Source organism: Gekko japonicus, unplaced genomic scaffold (assembly GCF_001447785.1).
Source record: "Gekko japonicus isolate JY-2015 unplaced genomic scaffold, Gekko_japonicus_V1.1 scaffold588, whole genome shotgun sequence".
In the NCBI taxonomy this organism is placed as follows: Eukaryota; Metazoa; Chordata; class Lepidosauria; order Squamata; family Gekkonidae; genus Gekko; species Gekko japonicus.
Window position 1 is genome coordinate 1,591,712 of NW_015167071.1, and position 21,732 is coordinate 1,613,443.

Below are 21,732 nucleotides of genomic sequence, written 5' to 3' on the forward strand. Positions count from 1 at the left end.
TAACTAGCATCCAAAACCATTACTACAGTTTTGAAGCTAGAGCTATAACAGGGGACAATCATGAGACCTCAACATATATGCAGAATCCATCAGATCAATATGCATTGAGAAGGGAGGTGGAGGGGGGGGAAAAACACCTTTAAACCACTGACTGGTACAGTAGTTTTAGTTAGAAACTGTACACCTAACACAGATCAGTGTAGGCCATAAAATGAGTCAAAGACACATTGTGAGATCAGTGACAGAATAACTTATGAAAATACTGAACAACCTGGACTGTGTATCACTACTACTGGGATGAGTCCATGGATCCATCCTGCTACTAGCAACATTTCTCTCCAGTGCCAGGGGCCAACCACTGCCTCATTATGCCCTTCCACTGGCGGAAGGGGGAAGCACCACCATTAACAGAATGGATCTGTGGGATACAACCAAGTGTTCTTGTATTCACTGTTGGCAAAGACCAAAAAAATTCAGTAAGGATTTCTCTGCAACTGTAGCATGCAAACAGAGAAAACAAAAATATAGGATATTGTTCATACTCTGGAGGTGGAAAGAAAAGTTAATTATGAATGGCAGACAAAATCTGGTGAAGGTTTCAGTACCACTGATTTAAAATGCAATTAGAAGGGACGTTTTATTTATGAGGAAGCTCCTCTGTTACTATTGCAATATGTAAAAGGGGCACTAATATAAAGGATTACAGAACAGAGTGATTAAAAGGGGGGAAATGCATTTGGAAAACTCCATATGCAACTGCACATAAATGATTGCATCATTAACATTTTATACCCTACTATGCACTATATTTAACCCTCGAGAGAAATGAAGTGCAGTCCATTAGAATGTACTCAACCAGAAAAGAATCATTCAATATACTGAAAACTGTAGAAGCATAAATTATGCCTCTTGTTAAAGAGTTTTACCCTGTATACAGAGCTTCTACCCTCCTATTTCATTTGAGAGAATTTTCAGCTTTTAAATGTGGCAGCTCCGTGAAGATATTTATTTTCAAGGCATAAGAGAAGAGAGCTCTTCACTATGTTCATTGCGTCAGCACATGATTGATGGATGAATAGATAGATGGATGGGATTGCATCTTCTCCCTCCTCCTTTTTGCCCAGCACCCGAGGCATAAGACGTCTTGTGAATTCATACAATCCAGTGAATAAATAATTAGGAAGACGCCAAGGTCAGTGTTACAGTGTTACAGTCAGAGTAGATGTACCATACGTCTATATATTGCTTTCTAAGCAAAAACAGGCTGACACAAATTAAAAGAACACCAGTGTGTGAGCTGCTTCAATCCAAGGATTACTGTAATTAGTAGTATTACACACCTATACCAGTTTAGGAAACACTAGAAAACTCATAATTCCACCTTTTCTTCCAAGGAGACATGCAGCTTAAACGATCCAGTCTTAGCAGAGTTATACCCTTTTAAATCTACTGAAGTCATTGAATTTAGAAGGGTGTAACTCTGTTTAGGATTGCATTGCAAGTTATTTGAAAAATAAAGGATGCCAGAGATATTTGCAAAGCAGTATTTCAGAGCTCCTTTGTATTTTCTGTTGAAGTTTGCCTTATTTTTGGACTTTTCCACCACTCATAGGTCCTTTGTAGAAATTTAGTTCCTGCTTTGGTTCTGATGGAATTTCTTTGACCAAGACTACAACGGGTGTCATACAGGAAGACAGAGTCATCCTTTTCCCAGTTTCTTGAAAATTACTGGTGTTAATGTGAGGCTATAGAAGGCAGACTTGAAAATCCTCTTGAGATAAAAATCTATTTCCCAGGCTTTGATCTCCAGCCATGATACATCAAGAAGACCAACCACACAAATTATGTGTCTTGCATGGATGCCCACAGTTGGATTTGAGAATGTAGGTTCTAGAAATACATTCTGAAAGCCTCTTTCCTTTCTACATTTTGGTAGATTACCTTATAAAACAATGATGTTCTGGTTTTGGTTATTCTGAAATGCTTGGAGCGGTAGCTCTATGCACCAGCAGCTACATGTAGAATAAGAATAATATTGGTAATTACTGTGGCTGCACTTCAGGACTCTGATCTACCCAAGTAATAAAGTAGGGATCAAGTTGCAGATCAACCACTTAATTGAGGAGTAGGGTTGCCATCTCTGGGTTGGAAAATACCTGGAGGCTTTAGGGGGGATCTGGGAGAGGGCAGGGCTTGAGGAGAAGAGAGACCTCAGCATGATACAATGCCATAGAATCCACCCTTCAAAGCAGCCATTTTCTCCAGGGGAGCTGATCTCTGTCAGCTGGAGAGCTGTAAAAGCGGGAGATCCCCAGGCCCCATCTGGAGTCTGGCAACCCTATTGAGGAGTCACTGTCACTCAGTTTATCCTAATTCTTGGCCTATTAAAAGGGGTGCCCTGCTGGATCGCACCAGTTATCTATCTAGCCAAGCCTTCTATTTCACACTGAGGCCAATCAGTTGCCTTGGAGGGCCAACAAACGGAGTACAGAGGGCAAGAACTTCTGTGAGGTTGCCCCCTAACACTGGCACTCAGACATTTTCTGCCTCTGGATGTGGAAGTTTCCTTTAATCATCAACATGGTTATCACCCAATGATGGGCATACCCTCCACAAATCCGTATAAACCCATTTTAAAGCCATCAGTGTTTGCAGCCATTACTACATCAACTGGCAATGAACTCCACAATTTTAATTCCCATCATCTAAAGTACTTCTGCCTTTTGTCAGTCCTGAATTGATTGCCTGTCAACTATACTGGGTGCCCCAAGTTCTAGTATGGAAGAGGGGGGGAAAGTTCTCTATATCCACTTTCTCCACCCACTGCATAATTCAATAAATTTCAGTGATGCCTAGCTTTGAATCTGAATGAAGGACATGGAAATTTGGGGCTGTGAAAGCACTAACAGTACTGAACAAGGAACCAATTGCATGGGTGCAATAGCTGAGAAGTTAATGGACACAGACAACCATGACAGATAAACCAACCTGATTCCATGAAGTGGAAGTACTGAGGCCCACCATGGGTATATTAGGGGGAAGGATGTAGTTTGTTTCCCACTTTTAAAGACGTAAATTACAGAGATTGCTGTGCAGTTCTAAGAATACCCATGGAATGGTAAGCAAACCCCACAGTGGAGGAGGGTTGCGAGGTCCCACCTGAAAACCAGTGGGGGGTGGGGAAAATTTACTGGTGGTAGTGGGAGGCCTAGGCCAGAGATGTGTGGTTCTGCCAGCCAGAAGAGATGTCACTACTGCGTCAGTGGCCTAGGCGTTCCCCTGCTGCCTGTAAGTCCCCCTGCCAGCCAGATGAATGGTGGCAAGGGGGCAGGCAGCTGGCTGCCCTACCGAGGAGACCTGTTGAGTATGAATCTGAATAAACCTGCTTAGGATGGCAGAGTCTGGAACCATTCAACAGCTTTGTGAGAGGGGAAGCGCTGGTATCCCGTCGCATCCGGCGCCTGTCCGCGTCCCACCAGATTTTTTTTGTAAGCCTCCATGTGCGCAAATGTAGAACTGCGCATGCACACAAATGCAGCACTGCTTCACTGCCATGCTTTACCGTCACCGTGTGATCGGCGGCTGATGGCCTGAGCACGGAGCCTCAGGGGAACATTGGAGGAAAAAAGCCTCCCCCCCCCCCCCGATTATCTCGCTCGTGTGACCGGGGCCTAAGAATGCCACACAGTTGCTTGGAAGTATTACTCTTTGAACTCTGTAAAATGTTCCTCAGAGTAAAACATACATAAGCATAAGGGATACTTCTGGAGACCCAAGTGTCCTAGCAACTGCCTAAAGGCACGAGCAATTTGAAACAAAAAAAGGTAAACCAATTGGTAAATGAACTATAAATTATACTCAGGAGTTTCACTTTCCTAACTGTACATTTTTGTATGCACAGTATGTGATAAGAAACCATGCCTCGGCCAAACCTCCACCTATAAATTAACAAAAAAGAGATCAAAGTTACTGAAAGTTACTGTTCTGTTTTATTGTGCATACGTATGTTAGTTGTGTGGTGAGGGGAGAATCAGCTTTCTCAATAAAATTCATATTTTAAAAATCCCCTAGATCCATAGGAAAAATCTTTATGTGGAAGGATGTTCACCACAGTCATTGTCATCGCACCAATGCTGTCTTCCTTTCCACATTACACATCCACATCCCCAATCCACCTAACATTAGTCATGACTGAATCCTGTTAAAACTTACAGAACAGGTTAGTCACAAACAAAGCCCAGGCTATAAATGCAGCACAATAAAATGACAAGAGTGAGGATACCGAAACAGACTGTACCCCTCCATACTGTAGGAAGGTGATTCCATTTCTGAACACTCCCCTACCATGAAAAGCCAAGAGAGCAGTAGCAAGGAAAGGTCCCATTCCAACTTCCAGGCCTTTTCTCTGCTTTGCAAGTTTTTATTTACAAGGGCATATTTTAAAGGAACAAAGGCCCTGGTCACACGGGGGAAATTCACACGGCCAAAGTGCGGCTTTTTAGAGTCGCACCAAAAGAGACACATGGCGGCGGGATCAGACAGATCCCCTGAGCCGCCGCGCAGTTGCTACCCGGCACAATCAGATGCCGGGGGGGAAGCCATGGAAGGGAGAGCGAGGCAGCCAGCTGTGCATGTGTGCGCATGTGCAATTCGGCCGGGAGCTTTGAATGCTCCTGAAGATGGGCGCGCCGGCAATCCCACGGCCGCACTTGCTGCGGCGTTACAGGTTGGTCCTACTATTTCCTCAGGGTTTTTTTTACTGCACATTTTCGGCCTGAAGGGACGGATCGGGGACGGGTGTGCGCCACTTCCCAGATGTTGCGGTGTGATCGCGCCCGTTTGCTGCCCCCCCGATCCATCCCTCTTGTGGGCCAAAACCTCCCGTGTGACCGGGGCCACAGAGAAGTATTCGGAAACTACCACCGGCAGTCTGAAGTGGCATGCTCTGCACTACAATCTCACTCTCCAGCATTCACAATCTGGATAGGGTTGCCATCCTCCAGGTGGGGCCTGTCCTCCAGACTGCAGAGATCAGATCCCGTAGAGGAAATGACAGCTTCAGAAGGCGGTCTTTATAGCATCACATCCCTGCTGACCTCCCTCCCCTCCCTAGGCTTTGCCCCCAAATCTCCAGGAATTTCCCAAGCCATTGTTGCCAGTTCCTAAAGATTCCCTCTCAGTGGAACTTACAGTAGAATTCTAGGCATGCCTACTCAGAAGTAAGTCTGTCTATGGACAATGGGCCAAATGAGAGTGCATAGGATTGCAGTCTTAATAATGACTTATTTTAAGCCAGATTGGGACTACAGTCTCCCTTTTTTGTATATGTAGTCTTTATTTTTAACCCTTTAGCCAGCAGTGAGTGTGAAGTGCCATCGAGTTGCAGCCAACTTTATGGTGACTCCACCAAGGGGCTTTCAAGGCAAGGGAGAAGCAGAGGTGGTTTACCATTGCCTTCCTCTGCAGAGGCTTCCTTGGTGGTCTCATTTCCAAGTACTGACCCTGCGCAGCTTCCAAGATCGGATGAGATCGGGCTATCCCGTGCTGCCTCTTAGCCAGCAACAAATCTTATTAATTAACAAAAGTAATCAGAGATGAAATAATCTTTAAGAGCTAAGTGTCTGGTAGTTTTATTAATAACCTCAAACTGTCCTTTAGTTTTCCCATCATTAGAAAATGTTCGTAATTTATAAATTCCACAGGCTACTGTGTGCAATTCAAAGCTCTACTCCCTGTCACAAAGATAGATCTAAACTAACTTGAAGTACCCATAATAAAAGTCATTTTGGGAAGAATTATGAACTCTGAAAAGGACAAATTGAAGTCTTTTGATTCTGGAAGCAGGAGTTAAAACTAAAGGAAGACTGATGATCTCTAGTCCCAGCTGCAAGTTTTGTGAACTAAGCCTTTTGGCAGATACCCCGGGAAACAACCCAGAATTTCAGGTAATTTGGACACAGATGTCTGGGTGACGGTAATAAACATTTTATCATCTGTTTGTCTACCAAAATAAGCTGTGTATTAAAGAGAAGGGAAGGTCTGTCAGTCAACCAGACTGACACATCATAGGCATATTTAGACATTCAAACGTACATGCATTGTACTATGTAGAGGGGAGCAGGAGAGCCAGCGTGGTGTAATGGCTAAGAGTGGCAGACTCTAACCTAGAGAGTCAGGTTTGATTCCCCACTCCTACATATGAATCCTATTGAGTAACCTTGGGCCAGTCACAGTGATCTTAGGACACTCTCAGCCCCACCTACCTCACAAGGTGTCTGCTGTGGGGAGAGGAAGGGAGGTAGGGATGTGCATTCGGTTTGGACAACCAAAAAACAAAACAAATAATGCTTATTCAGCATTATTCTGGCCTGCCGAAAGCCAAATCAGATTCTCTAATGTGATTCGGCTGGCTGAACAGGGATTCCCCGAATGGATGCAGTGTATTTGGCATCCATTCGGGGAATCCCTTTGCTGGGCGAGGAAGAGAAAGTGTTTGCTTCTGGGGCTGCTGCTGCCTCAGCAGAGTGATTCCCTGGCCAAGGAAAGGTATTTAAAGCATGAGCCCCAGAAGCAAGGGAAAGTGTTTTAAATGTAAACACTTTCCCTTCCCCCCACTTCGGCTGGTGGGCTGGAGAAAGCACTGGCTGATTGTTATGGCAGAACTGGTCGAAGTTAAATCCATTGAAGACAGAGGTCCTGTACCTGGGTTGGGGGGGGGGAGTGGATGTGGGTATCAGACTTCCCATGCTGGAAGGGGTGCCTTTGGTGCCAGCCCAGAAAGTGAGGAGCCTGGGAGTAACACTGAATGCCTCCCTTTCCATGGAGGCACAGGTTACTGCAGTCGCCAGATTCACATCTTTCCATTTTAGGCAGATTAGGTTACTGAAACCCTATCTGTCTCCCTAGGATTTAGCTACAGTGACCCATGCAGCGGTCACTTCCAGGCTTGATTACTGCAATTCACTCTGATTACTGCAATTTGCCAGCTAGGGGTCAGAGATGCTGTTGTGTGATGGCATCACAACATTTCTGGGAAAAATATGTCCATCAGTCTTTATTATAGCTTCAGGTAATGACTCTGATTCTGAGAAAATCTGAATGAGAAAATATTAAGCATAATAACCAAGTATCCTGGCTAACACTATTACTTTATGCTTCACGTAGAATCTTATTTCAATTTTTCTGACTTTTGTGTAAAACCATAGAGCTTTTAGAAATTCCTACACAGGCACAACATCACTTCCAGCTTTTACCCAGAAATAACATTATGCTGTCACCCAAAGTTGCCACTGATACCCCCCATCTCTTATTTAAGTTTGTGTAATGTATCCATATCAGACCGCATTCGCGGCCATTTCACCACGCGGTCAGGCGAAGCGACCAAGCTTCACTCTCAGTAACAATGGAACAAGTGGATCCTAGCAGGCACCTATCAGCAGGCTAGGCTCCTGGCCGAGAGCCTATGGAACTCTCGGCCACTGTAAATAGCCAATCACTTGTGTTTGGGGAGCGGGGTTTGTGCACATATAAACCAGCCTGCGAGCTGGGTACTCTCGTCTTGTTCTGAGCTGAAATAAAGTATGAGAGCTGAAATCACTAGTAAGTCTCAGTACTTTTCAGTTTGTGATTCATGAATCTACAATACTTAAAGAAGAAATTTATTCAGAGCAGCACATGTTTCATATGAAACCTACAGGATTCTGCCCCTTACAGATATATTCCTCAGTGATGCTACTATATTAGTCCCCTTGCTATATTTTATGCCAGCAGGGCAATGATATTTGCTACACAGTTCCTTCTTGTGTCTGTTAATGGTGCCAAATGAAACACCTCTGCCACTGGTTCCTCTCTCATCCCTCCCTACTTAGCCCATGGTGGAAACATTTTTACCCCCATGGGTAAACATTTTTACCCCCATGGTTTTACCCCCATGGGCAAAAGACCAGCTCTGGGAAATTACTCCATTTGGGGGGGAAATTGCATAGGGAAGGGTTATACCTCCCTTCTCCAGTTCTGATCTCATGCAGGCAATCCTGTGGCTACTATTTCCATTTAAAAATAATTAAATCCAGAACAGGATCTAAGTGTACACAGGCTCTTCCTGTATTTACTTTGCCAATCCAACCACTGACCACTGATCTATGAATGATCATTGTCTTAGGTAAGCTGCAAAGTCAGGTATTTCCGCTTCCACAAACTGAAATGTAAATTTTGGAACATTTGTGATCAAGCTATACAAATACAGCATTAGTGTTTCTTTTTATATGTTGCTCATAGTCCTTTCATGTTGTCCATTTTCATCACCTTTGATTTTCACATCTGATTCTCCAACTCTTTTTTTGGCTTTGACAGCATGTTATATTACCTTTTGTCATTTGCACACCATTTATATACAACTGAGGCAAAAGTAACATTAAAATTTAACAGGAAAAAATGGTAGGAAAAAAAAACTAAACTGGCCCCCAAATAAGGACTTGAGGATTGTATTTTCACAAGGGGACAAGGAAATAGAAACGGATTTTTGAATCAAAAACAGTGAGGATGGTTGTGAATGAAGCATTGCAGAAACTGACAAGTTCCTAGCTTATACCTTACACTGCTTTTGCTGGGGCATGATAGGAAAATTGACTTTACTTGGGCAATGTGTGCTGTGGTACAATATTACAAGCCCTACATCCAATTTTTCTCCCATCATTCTACTGCACTTGTCAAAGGTTTTAAGGACTGGTATAAGTGTCATGCAAACAAGAATAAGAATATTTCAAAGCAGAATCTTCTCATTGTCTGACAGATTACCACAAACAAAAACAACCCCCAAAACTTACAGCTTGCATGCCAACTTTTGTGCTACACTTAACTGTAAACAGTCAGAAATAATTACTGTCTCCCACCAGGACCTCCCCCCCCCAGCCAAGTAGTAAAAAGGCAGATTGTTTTGAGTGTATCTATTATATGGTTGTGAAGATGGAACATAACAGAAGAGAAAATGGTCTCCTCTTACATTATACTGATATAAATAGGTCAGGGAAAAGAAAATGTGTGCTTTTCTCAGCACAGCAGACATGAAAACCTACACAATTTGCTCTTTCCCACTAAACTGATGCTTTAGTACAATTAGGCCTTCAGAAAGAACAAGAAATGTTCAAGAAATACAGCCTACAGAGATGGCCTTTCCAATGGAGGCCCTCATATTCTCCAGAGAACAGTAGCAGCAGCTCCTGCTGCCACCAATTATATGAGGCATAGATAATATTGCTCTCTTTCCCATTCTTTTGTTAGTGTGCTATCCACAATACCCAGCCAAAGTTATCTTTCTGGAAATGGCCCTGGCTGAAGCAGTGTTGTTGCAACAGCAGCAGGTCCATTTAAACAGTAACAGGAAGACTCACGGAAGCATTCTGGAAGAAGCAGGTGTGGCCATATAGAAAAGGCATCTTGAAGTCACTTCATCTTCATGGGTAGTATGAAATGGTGTGCCTGGGGTCAGCTTGAGCAATCAGGGATGGATGGGGTGGTGAGGAAGAACATGACAAGTAAAACTAGCACAAGAAGATCTGTGGGGCTGAAGTGTCCATGCTCTGAGTAGAGATATTGCCTTTCCTAACACAGTCTTGCTGCCTGTACATGGTTACTCATCATGAGTAGAACTAGAAAGGAGCAAAGATTGGAGGACAGCTACTGTTGCCAAGTTCCTCGGACATTAATAGAACCTCTTTCAGACGGATATTTGGAAAGCGTGGAAATGAGTGCTGGACCAACATGGGCAGCGGGTTGTGTGTGTTTAGGACAGAAAGGGAACATTTTTGTCAGAAGCAAGTCAGGAGATCTGCAAGATTTTATGACCATTTACCCATGCATAATTTTCCTCCTTGGATGCTGTGTTGTGTTGTGGGATGGGGATGTCTACTCTTTACTAAATAATCTTTTACCAATGTTTTGCCCCACTCTCTATCTTCTTCCCTGTGCATGTCAGAGACTAGACAGGACTGGACAACTTCTGTTGCAGACTAGTCCTCCTAACCCTTGATTAGAACTACCTTCTTAAAAATATTCGCTGGGTAAATGATATTAAAGTGCAGGGTGTGTATGAAAAGCTTCTCATTTGATGCTTCTATTTATCAAATTTATATCTTAGCCACAGACTTTCCTAGGGAGCTCAGAGCGGCATACATACTAGGTATGTATGCATCAAGGAAACTGCTATGAGATAGGCTAAACTGAGGGATAGTAACCCAAGATAAGACAAGGAGCTTTATAGATAGATTTAGTACCAGTAGCTCACAAAGTAGAATTTTTGCTCACAAGGCTCCACAGCTTAGAGGGATCATTGATCATCACATATTCAGCATTGTAATTAAGAGATGCAATTCATTATTTCTACCAGCAACTCTGGTAACCTTAACATTTCGACATATGGATTAACCAGTAGGCCATTGCTACATAATGACAAGATATAAAATTTAAAAAGCCATATTCATCATCACTGTGAAAAATGTAACAAATAATTTGGTATGGGGTGTCTAGTTTGTGTTTTCCATTACAATCCACACTTGCATTTCTAGCATTTTACTGTATATTTAATCCCAATAAATATGCATTCAGACATTGAGCGAAAGTACATGCAAATACCAGCATCTTCTGGAATGTCAACAGACTGAAATTATTTGAGCATCATCCTTCTAAGATGTTGTTTTTCAAAGTGCAGCATCATCACTGCTGCCATTCTTACATGGATTAGGTTGGAAAATAAGATGCTTTTAATTACTCAATGACAGTTTCGGGCATCAGTGATCATGCAAATGCTCTTCATCTTACCAGATAATGTCAGCAATCTGCAAAGAGGCAGTCACTGCCGCTGTCATGGAGCTAGCTAAGTACATCAGCAACAAACACAAACTTTGTGCAGCCTCTTGAGATCATAGAAGAATTGCTCCATGACCTAGTTCAGATCAAAATCTAGCTAGAGAATGAGCCTACCCCGGTAAATCTTGCTGAAGTTTAATATCTAAAGGTTGCACCCACTTTCATGTATTTGTTTAGTCTAGTTGAGGGTAATAGAAGAACAGCATTGTAGTAGGTCAATGGTTCATCTCACCCAGTGGTGTTTTCTAGAGATGAGGGTGCTCTTTCCAGTTCTTCTTGTCTGAATAATCTAAACCTATTATTCAAAAATCAGAAAAATATATTACACTGTCAATGAGCCCTCAGGCCACTCAGAATTCCATGGTGCATCAAAGAATGTCACTGGGAGCACTACAGCGTTATCAAGATTTCACTTCCCAAATCTCTGTCCTCCCTTTTTGTCATCTGCCCCAACTGACCTGGTTCAATATTTGATAGTGATGCGGCTGGCAACAAACAATAAAGAGAACAATAAACCAGAAAGTGGATGCTGTACCCTTCATTGGATAGGGCTGTCAACCTCCACGTGGGATCTGGAGATCTGCCACTTACAACTCATCTCCAGATGACCAAGATCAGTTCCCACTGGAGAAAATGGCTGCTTTGGAAGGGGGGTGAACTCTATAGAATTATGCCCTGCTAAGGTCCCTCCCCTTCCCAAGCTCCACCCCCCCAAAAAATTCCAGGTATTTCCCAACCCAGAGCTGGTAATTATTTTCTTTGGGTGGAGCTAGAAAGTTACAGCTTCAATTCTCCCGGTCACCAGGATCCCTGGGAAATGCAGATTCCCAAAGATTCCAGTAACTGAGATTGTTGAGCAAGAGATATCATGGTGATAGCGTAAAATAACTAGAAAAGAGACTCACTATATGCAAACAAATAAAAATGTACCATATACCAACAACCTGGACTCGTATAGGGATACCTGGTCTACAAAGGCTTTCCCCTGCATTTTGTTTGACAGGGGTAGCCTTGCATACTCAAAGTATTGAGAGTAGTGATCTGCTCCCTTTATTGAAATGAAAAGTGTCATATATGCATAAAATTGAAGCCCAGCTGAAGTTCTTGATTGGGTAATGAGGAGGAATGCATCAGCATCATTGAATCCCCAAAAGGAATGTATCAAATTATTTTACATGTAGCACAGGGAAAAAAGACTGGGCAGGTGTAAGGTGATGAGACATCAACACTATAACCCTCTCTATCAGTTGACTGGGGCTGCGGTGGATCAAGTGGTTAAGATGCTGAACTGCAGACCGGAAGGTCAGTAGTTCAGCAGTTTGAGACCCGAGTGCCGCATGACAGAGTGAGCTCCCGTCTCTGGCCCCAGCTCCTGCCAACCTAGCTGTTCGAAAGCAAGAAATTGCAAGTAGATAAATAGGTACCACTTCAGTGGGAAGGTAACAGTTTCCCATGCACCTCAGCATCTAGTCATGCCGGCCACATGACCATGGAAATGTCTTCGGACAGCACAGGCTCTTCGGCTTGGAAATTGAGATGAGCACCACATCCCTAGAGTCGGATTTGACTGGCTTTCGAGCAAGGGAAACCTTTACCTTTACCTTTATCAGTTGACTACATTTTTCCTACCTACCCTTCAAAAAGCCCAGAGTAGCTTACGTAATTTTCCCCTCTGTTTTTGATCCTTCCAATAACTCTGTGAGGTAGGTGAGGTTAGAAGTGAGCAACAGTGAGCTACTCAGTGACTTTCATAGTTGAGTGGGGATTTCAATTTGTTCTCCCCCCATACAAGCCCTACTCAGATTTTTTGACCACTATACCACACTGGCTCTCAAGAATGGTACATTAAAGATAAAGTCAAAAGCAACGTCAAGAAAGTGCATAATGCATACGATCTTTACTGTAGCTTGCATTTACTATTGCATCCTCCCTCCCCAATTATACATTACAGTAGAAGAACTGAGAGGTGAGAAAAGTGGGTGGTTTTGAATGAATCAACAAACTAAACTAACAAGTCACCCAAACCAGATGGTATTCACCCAAGAGTTATTAAAGAAGTCAAGTGAAACTGTGGAACAAAAATATGTAACTCATTAAAATCAGCCTCCACACCAGATGACTGGAATATGGCCAACATAAGAGCAAAACGGAGGGAACTGAACAAGTGTTGTGAAAAAATAACAATATTTTAACCTTTGCCTCTTTGTATACAAAAGGGTTTCCATGCCCCCTTACCCATAATAACTTCTTCCCCTCCTGTCCACAGCTTTTCTATTTCAGCTAGAACCATTCTGAAGTAATGTAAAAAGAACTGAGTGCCATTTTAAGGCATAGTTACACCACCGTCCATCTATGTTTACATATAAAACATACATATAAAACTGTACTGTTACACATAAAATGTTTACATAGGAACAGAAAACATTTATGGCATTGTTTAGGCAGGGATCTATACACATACACTTTTCCCACAGCTGCCCACTGGATACAGTATCATTCCTCACTTACCCGAGTCTCTGGAAATTTGCATGAAAGACTCCACGCCTTTTTCTCCATAATTTCCTTCAGAAGCCAATGTAGAGACATAATTCCACCCCAATGCTTTTACTATGTCCACCATTGCTTGTGCTTGGAAGGAATCTGGAGGGACCACTCGTGAGAAGAAATCATAACGCCTGTCGTCACTTAATTCTGGGGCAGTTGAAGCATAACTGATTTGGGGGATCTGAAGGGAAAAAGAACAATTATTTGGAGTTATAAATTGATCAACTCAACACACACACACAACAATTAGCTTGAGCTGTAATGCAATTAGCCTACCCAGTGCCCATCTGTTACTTTCCATTTCCATTGGTTCCTAAGTGAAAGTCAATGAAGCTATCTTTCAAATGACTTTCATTATGTGAATACTAATTGACCAATTAAAGTATTATCAGTCCCTCCGCAACTTTCATAGACCTCTGTAATGAAGGATGTATTAACATGGTTGGAGTTAAACCATATATAAGTTTGTCCCAAAACATGGGGGGGGCATGTAGTTTAATTTGGAGGATTACAGATTAGCTTGAACCATCATTTTGCTTCATCTGAGGGTAGCTCTAGCCTTCCGAGCAGCTGATTGCTATCTAGTTATTCAACATACAAATCACAACATTGGCTTTGGCAGACCCCATGTTATGCAGAATTGATATTAACTGTACAGAAATACTTTAACTAGGAAGCAAAACTTCTGATTTGAAAGTTTCAAACCTGGCATACAGTGTTCAGAGTGTGTGATTTCTACTGTGCAGCCAGTACTTTGTATATAGGTCATTGGAAACTGTGCATTCCACAAACGAATTAGGAGAATTAACATTCAGATACCTGAGACAATAGTGGTTGTATCTATTTGGTTACTAATGAAATGGGGGGGGGGCCCTGCAGCTCAGTGGTGGAGCATCTGAACTTCATTCAGAAGGCTCCAGATTTTTCAGTTTCACAAAGGATCAGTTAGGTGGTGATATAAAAGATCCATCTGAGACCCTAGACAGCTGTTTCCAAACAGACTAGACCAGTGGTGTTGAACTCATTTGTTATGAAGGCCGGATCTGACATAAATGAGACCTTGTTGGGCTGGGCCATGTGTGTCATAAAATGTAATGCCAGGTAGCAGAGATATAAACTTTATAAAGGACACAAACACAAAGGTGTTTTTTTTACTTAAAATAAAAACATGTTTAAAACATTAGCACTCTTGCAATATTTTATTTAACAGTGTCTGATAACTGACACCTCTTGCTCTGAAGTATTGCATCAACATGTCTTTGCTGTTGCAATCTTGAGTATGCTGTTCAGGTGTATATCTGTGCTATGATGACGCAGCAGCAGAACAACTGGAAGAAGAAGCAGAAGACAGCCAATTCCACTGCGGGCCTGATAGAAGCCCTCAGGGGGCCTGATCCGGCCCCCGGGTCGCATGTTTGACACCCATGGACTAGACAATACTGATTACATAGATCAAGGGGCAGGTTCATGTGTACTGCTTCCTTTGTAAATCTGAGATAGAAAAACTAGGCTTGATTACATTTCCCCCCCCCCATCTGAATTTGAATTTCCACTCTGATTTGAGGATTCCAAATTGCTTATTGTAGTTTGGCACTGATACGTTTCAACATTCTTACGATTTGGATTTCCATTGGGATGATGTCATTTGATGCAGCTTTTGTTTCACATCCTTTATTTCTCTTAAATGATAACAAGTGCATGTGATAAGGGTGCCAACCACCAGGTAGGGCCTGAATATCTCCCAGAATTACAGTTTATAAAGTAGGGATGCCAGTCCCCAGGTGCAGGCAGGGATCCCCGAATTTGAGGAATTCTGCCCATCACTGCCCGGCTGGCTGGCGGGGTAAGCCCTGCCTCCAAGCCCCATCATCAACAACAGCCACCTATGGCCATCCCTCTCCCTCCCCTCCTGCCAGATTTAAAGGGCCCTCCAGCTGATCCTTGGGACCATGTGGCCTGCCAATCAGCTGGAGGGCCCTTTAAATCTTGCAGGAGGGGAGGGAGAGGGGTGGCCAGTGGCCACACGCCAGCACTGCAAGCGGTGGATTTGCCACTTGGGAGCCAGAAGCGTGGGGCCCCACTCCTCCAAAAGCATTTAAAGGGTCCCTTTAAATGCTTTTTGAGAGCAGGGGCCGTACACTCCTGAATCACCATTTGGGATTCATGCGTGTGCAGCCTCCACTCGCCAAAAACATTTAAAGGGACCCTTTAAATGCATTGGGGGGGGAGGAGCCTGAATTTACTGCTTAGGATTCAGGCATGTCCCCAATGTGATGACATAACTTCTGTCCTCACATTGGGGACATATCCGCCCCCTCTGGGAATGCCTCCCAATGTCCCCCACTGGGGAGCAGGCAGCACCTAGCAACCCTATTATCAACAGGCATGAGAGATGAGTTTCCGTCAAGTAAATGGCCACTTTGGAGCATAGAGTCTATGGGGTGACACCTCACTGTGGTACCTCCCTTCCCCAAACTCTGCCCTCCCCAGGCTCCATTCCCAAAATCTCCATGAGCTGGCAACCCTAATATGCAACCACATATGCATAATGCAAAGCCAACTCTCAGACTGCAGATGTGCACTGACAAAAACTCAGTGCCAAAACGAAACCTGATATGATTGTGTGGTATGCCCCACATCCACCAAAACCCTGAGACAAATCTCTGGTACTTTGTGCCTCCTACCACTCAAATGTGGAAATTTTTTAATGATGCCAGAATATGACCTGTGGGCATTAGGGCTCTAGTATTTGCATTAACTTCCTCATTAGAACAGAGCTGTCAAACCTAAGGTGCCTCTCCCTAGAAGATAAATGATTAAACTGAGGATATCATAGTTTGCTCACATTATGGGAAGACAAGAGTTACCCAAAATATGATAATGCTAGCAAAAGTAGAAGGCAGCAGGAAAAGAGGAAGACCCAGCATGAGATGGATTGACTCAATCAAGGAAGCACGCAGCCTTTAGTTTGCCAGGGCTGGGTTGGAAAATATCTGGAGACTTCGGGGGGGGGGGGATCCCGGAGAGGGGGGGGTTTGGGAAGGGGAGGGGACTCAGCATGGTGCAATGCCATAGAGTCCACTCTTCAAAGCAGCCATTTTCTCCAGGGGAGCTGATCTCTGTTAGCTGGAGATCAGCTGTAAAAGTGGGAGATCTCCAGGCCTCACCTGGAGGCTGGCAACCCTAAGGTTGCAAGGCCTGAGCAAGGCTGTTAACAACAGGATGTTTTGAAGGACATTAATTTATAGGGTCGTCATAACTCAAAAGTCACTTGATGGCACTTAACATACAGGCCCTTTGGGATTTCCAAAGAGGCCTTCAGCCCCATTACTACATTTCACAAGAATTACCACATTATCTTTTTGATAAGGAAATAACACATAGTCCTGAAAAGGGAGCTAGCCTACCTATGTGATTCTTGTACACGGTGTTTCCTTTGCTTGGATTTATTCCGCCGTGGTCCCTATTTTTGTCTTGCTGCCTATGTGATGCCATCTGCTAGCCACTCACACTGGTGGGATATTTCAATTTGACAGCATTTGTGGCAAAAGAACAGAGGGTGTGTATCAGATGAAGGCAGTTCATTTTTGTAGGCTTATGGAGGAGGAGATTTTTAGGGATGGAAGTATGTTTGGGAAAGCAGGATACAAGCAGAGATCTTTGCCCTAGCAGTTCTGCCTGTGACAAATTAAAAGGGTCTGGGGCAAAACTCTGCTAATGCTCTCTTTGAAACAAAATAATTTGTTGGAATTACATGACAACTCTTCACTGAATTTTATTAATGAAAGGCATGAGACCTGTGCTGCTCAGCCAGACTAATCCAGTTAAGGTTTCTTGCTCAGAAGTCCCTCAGATGCTGATGAGGATACCACAGAAGAAGTTGCTGAGTCAAGTCCCTGAGGTAATCTTAGTTCAGCATAGCTGTAAATTATTCACCAAAAATAAATGCTCAAACTTTCAGCCAAGGTTACAAAAACTGTTCTACATGTTAAGAAAAAATCCACCCCTCATTACCTCTGTCTTTCTGCCTTTCGTTTCTGCTAAGGGTTGCACTTTTGAGAATTTGTTGCACATTTTAACAGGCCCATGTCAGGCAAGGAAGGCTTTCAAGCTGGGAACAGAAATACTTCAGAGGCTTGATCTCAGCTTCTCACAAGCATTTTAGAAGTGCCATTTTTCAAATGCAGAGATTTATTACAACTGAGTTTCAGAATAAAATTACATACACTTACTCATACACATATCCAATAATTACAAAGTTACAGAAGCAAAACATCAAACCACTGAAGCATCAGGATTCCTATTTACTTTGCAAATTATGTAAATTCACCACCATATAATTTGTGTGTCCCTCTGTTCTAGACAGCATTTTATTATATAGAAAGATGCATAGGTATATACACAGCACGGTTGTGGAGAGAAAAATGTGTGCATTAAAAATGTTGATGCCCAAGTCAGGATTCTATATTAGCACAGATCTGCAGCTTGGATGCATATAGATGTGCAAATCATTTGTGTAATGTCATACTTTTAATATGGGTGCCATGCTTTAAATGTAGAGACATAGTTGCAAAAGAAGCCATGATCTGAATATAGATGAATGAACCAAGACAACAATGATAGCCAATTAAATATAGATCCAGGTTTGATCTTAGTATTCCACAATTAAGAAGGATACACCTTTCTTACATGCCAAGGAAAATGCGGATCACCACTTTGGGGTCAGGTAGCCATTTTCTTCAGGTCAATTTGGCCAGGGATCCTTTCCCTCCTCTTCTGGACATACTGCAGGGGTCACTGGGGGTATGGGGGGAGGTATTTGTGAATCTCCTGCATTGTGCAAGGGGTTGAACTAGATTACCCTGGAGGCCCCTTCCAACTATAAGATTCTATGATTCTACGTTTACACATCAGTCTCCAGGTTTGATATATTTATTAGCCTCTCTGTGTGTTCTCACGGAATTGAATCCAAGCAAATTATGACCATGTGGACTTAACCTGTTATCTGTTTGGGTTTTGTGTCTCTTAAAATATCTACATTATGTTAAATAGTAACCATATAAATAAAGCTTGTTATTCCTGATTCTGATAATTTTTTCATTATGCTGTATGCTGTATGCTAATTTACTGCTCAACCTCTGCCTATATGTATGGACTGTTAACTTCCACTTCAATGTATCTGAGGAAGTATGCATATACACGAAAGAGTATACCTTGAATAAAACTTTGTTGGTCTTGCCACTGGACTCGAACTTTGTTCAACCAATTGAATAATCAGAGATGAACCCACAGAACTGCCATATACTGAGTCAGACCATTGATCTCTCAAAGTAACTATTGTCTATTTTCACTGGCAACAGCTCTCTGGGGTTTCACATCACCTGCAACCCAATTCTTTTATGGGAGATGTCAGGGATTGATCCTGGAACCTTGTGCATGCAAAGCAGGTGCTCAGACATGGCATCATGGCCACTCCCTAGCTTATCTCTCCTTATATATAAAAGCCTTTTGGTGGTGGCACTCTCCAGAACATTCCACACACTCCCGAATTGGTTGATGCCCTGGTGTGTCACTCAGAATCTGTCCCTATCCACTGGCTGTGTTGCTTGAGTCTCGCCTCCAACATTTTAAACAGTTTGCTGTTCCTCTCTCCCCCATAGCCAGACAGAACACAGATGCCTTTGCCTTGGAACACAGAGGTCGTTTTCATATGTGGCTTGATTGGCCTTTGCCTCTAACATTCTAAATAGTTTGCTGTTGCTTTTCTGAGGTAAAATGTGTTCTGAGGTAAAATACATTTCCCCTTAGTGCCTGTTGGGGGAAACTGTTGTTGCCAATCTCCAGGTGGGGGCTGGAGATCACTCAGAATTACAAGTGCTCTCCAGAAGGGAAGGGGGAGGAGATGGAAAGGTGAAGTCAGAGGAGCGTATAAAGGTAGGTTGATGTTTGGCTGGAAAGGAGATAGGGTTGCCAACTCCAGGTTGGGAAATTCTTGGAAATTTGAATGGAGGAGCCTGGAGAGGGTGGGGTTTGAGGAGGGTGGGACCTCAGACAGGTACAATGTCATAGACTCCACCCTCCAAACCAGCCATTCCCTCCTGGGGAACCATCATTGCCAATCTCCAGGTGAGGGCTGGAGATCACTCAAAATCACAACTGTTATTCAGGTAGCAGAGATCAGTTCCTCTGGAGAAAATGGTGGACTCGGTGTCATTATACCCTGCTGAGGTCACCACAGAAAATTGACACTGAGTGCCCAAGGCCGGGGCACACACCCAGAGCCTCTTTCTAGAGCTCGTTGTCTTTATTTCCACAATGGGCCTTATTCTTAGTATTATAATGAAGCCAGGTGAGTGATGTCCATCTGCAGCAGCAAAATAAAACAGGAATCATGTGGTACTCGAAAGACTAGTAGAGTTCATTCCAGCATTAGCTTTTGTGAGTCATTGTTCATCCATTTGATAATTCCATATAAAGAATCCAGTATATAGCAAGTCAGCTTGGCATCTAGGCCATGGACATATATTAAATACTTGTTTAATTATTAGTTTATTTAAAAACACACACTAAAAGAAACAGAAAATAAATATGAATGCTTTTCTATCTTCATTGTTCTTCATATAGCTGTCTTCTACATAGGCCACAGATCGGGGGGGGGGGGAGACTCAAAACCCTTGAATTGTAGATCTACAGTTGGGCTGCTAAATGATAGGCAAGGGATATATAGAGATTTTAATACCTTTGGGAGCACATGAATCTGATTATCAGCTTCATGCCATTTGAAGCAGTCTTATGCCTAGTCAGACCGCTAGTTCATCTAGCTCAAACTGGTCTATTCTGGAACAGATCCCCCCCCACACACACACACACCAGCTCTACTATCCAAGATTCTTTTAACTGGAGATGCCAGACATTGATCCTGGGACATTCTGCATGAAAAGTGCTTTCTCTGCCACCAAGCCATGGCCATTCCTGAAAAGGTGGTTACTGTCAGGAGCTGCTGGGATTTCAACTAGAAGTTTCTTAATCTGCTCACTGGTGGCGCAATTACTTATGTATTCTGTTACTTTCTACAGCAATTATTTCATAAAGCATGTAAACATGGTGCAAGGTTCAGCATTTAGTCATAACTATTTTTAACAGTGCCAGAATGTCATCTAACATTCCCTACAAGCAACCACCACTAGCTTTGAGAGGTATGTCAAAGTCCTCTTTCCATTTTTATTCCCCGAAGGAATAGTTACTATTCCCAGGCATACTGTCACCACCTCAGACGTACAGAAAGAATATCTGCTCAAGTCAGCAGGAGGGAAAAAAGACCTTCTCAATATGCTTCTTCTTCTTCAGTTAGATAAAAAGTTCAATTCTAGGGCAATCAGGTCACAGATAAATAATAGGTTGTGAGGTACTTTCAAGAGGGAGCTACAATTCTGTAAATAAAGCAGCAAAGACATCTTAGTCATATATAAAATCAGAAAGAAGTGACTGGGTTTGGAATCAAGCTGGGGCCAAGCCTCACGAACTACTGCAGTCTTACTGTACTCTGTTCTCAGGGCTGTTTCTAGGCAGGAAATGGGTATATACAACAGGGGGTATCTGCAGCTGGCAGCCATTCTGAGCCACATAATTTGGCTAGGACTTGAATACATTGCTCTGCTTCTCTTCTGCCTATTACACTTCTTCTGCCTATTACACTTCAAGCTCCAGTTTCTCCAGCTTAAGCCACTGACCTCAGTGACCCTGCACTAGAAATAGTTATCAGATTTGAGGGGGGTGCAGTCACTTTTGAGTTTTATATCATTTCTTTTCTTAGACTTCAAGGCTGAATTTTTGCTGAAAGTCTTTTAGAATTATCCAGAAACATGTGTTTACTCTGTAATTGTGAAGGCTGAAAAGGTCCTCAAGCCTTCAACGAAGGATAAGAGAATATCTCCATTGCTAGTGATGTTCTGCTACTTTAAATATATCTAATTCTCAACATGGCTAAATCTGTGAAAATTAAATCCAGAGTTTGGAGTCACGAACGTACGAGACATATTTTTCTACAAACCTGAAAAAATATCCCAGGTTTTGCAGGGGGGAAAAGGGAAACTTTAAAAAATGCATTGAGGGATTAAAATCTCCACAATGATCTAAACATTGCCTATAGCTTTCAGAAATGAATGCTCTCAGTTACCATCGCTAGGCAACTACACAGTATTGCCAGTCTGCCATCCTTCTAGCCTTGTTTTCAGTCAGTAAAAGGCAGGGGGAACAGCCCTTTCCAAGTTTATTTTGGCTTTTGAGAGAGGAATCATAGGGCCAGGCCTGGCATCAGTCATTGGG

General features: G+C 42.9%; 1 protein-coding gene across 1 annotated transcript in view; it reads right to left on the reverse strand.

The window, feature by feature from the left end:
* The window catches only part of GRM7 (glutamate receptor, metabotropic 7), a gene marked incomplete at its 5' end in the record, with an annotated part of 458,890 nt that extends 445,302 nt beyond the window's left edge, over positions 1–13,588 (reverse strand). Inside the window, one exon of the mRNA XM_015412693.1 lies at positions 13,372–13,588. Coding sequence (XP_015268179.1) covers positions 13,372–13,588 — 217 coding nt within the window. The remainder of the gene's footprint in view (positions 1–13,371) is intronic.
* Between the last annotated feature and the right edge of the window lie 8,144 nt (positions 13,589–21,732).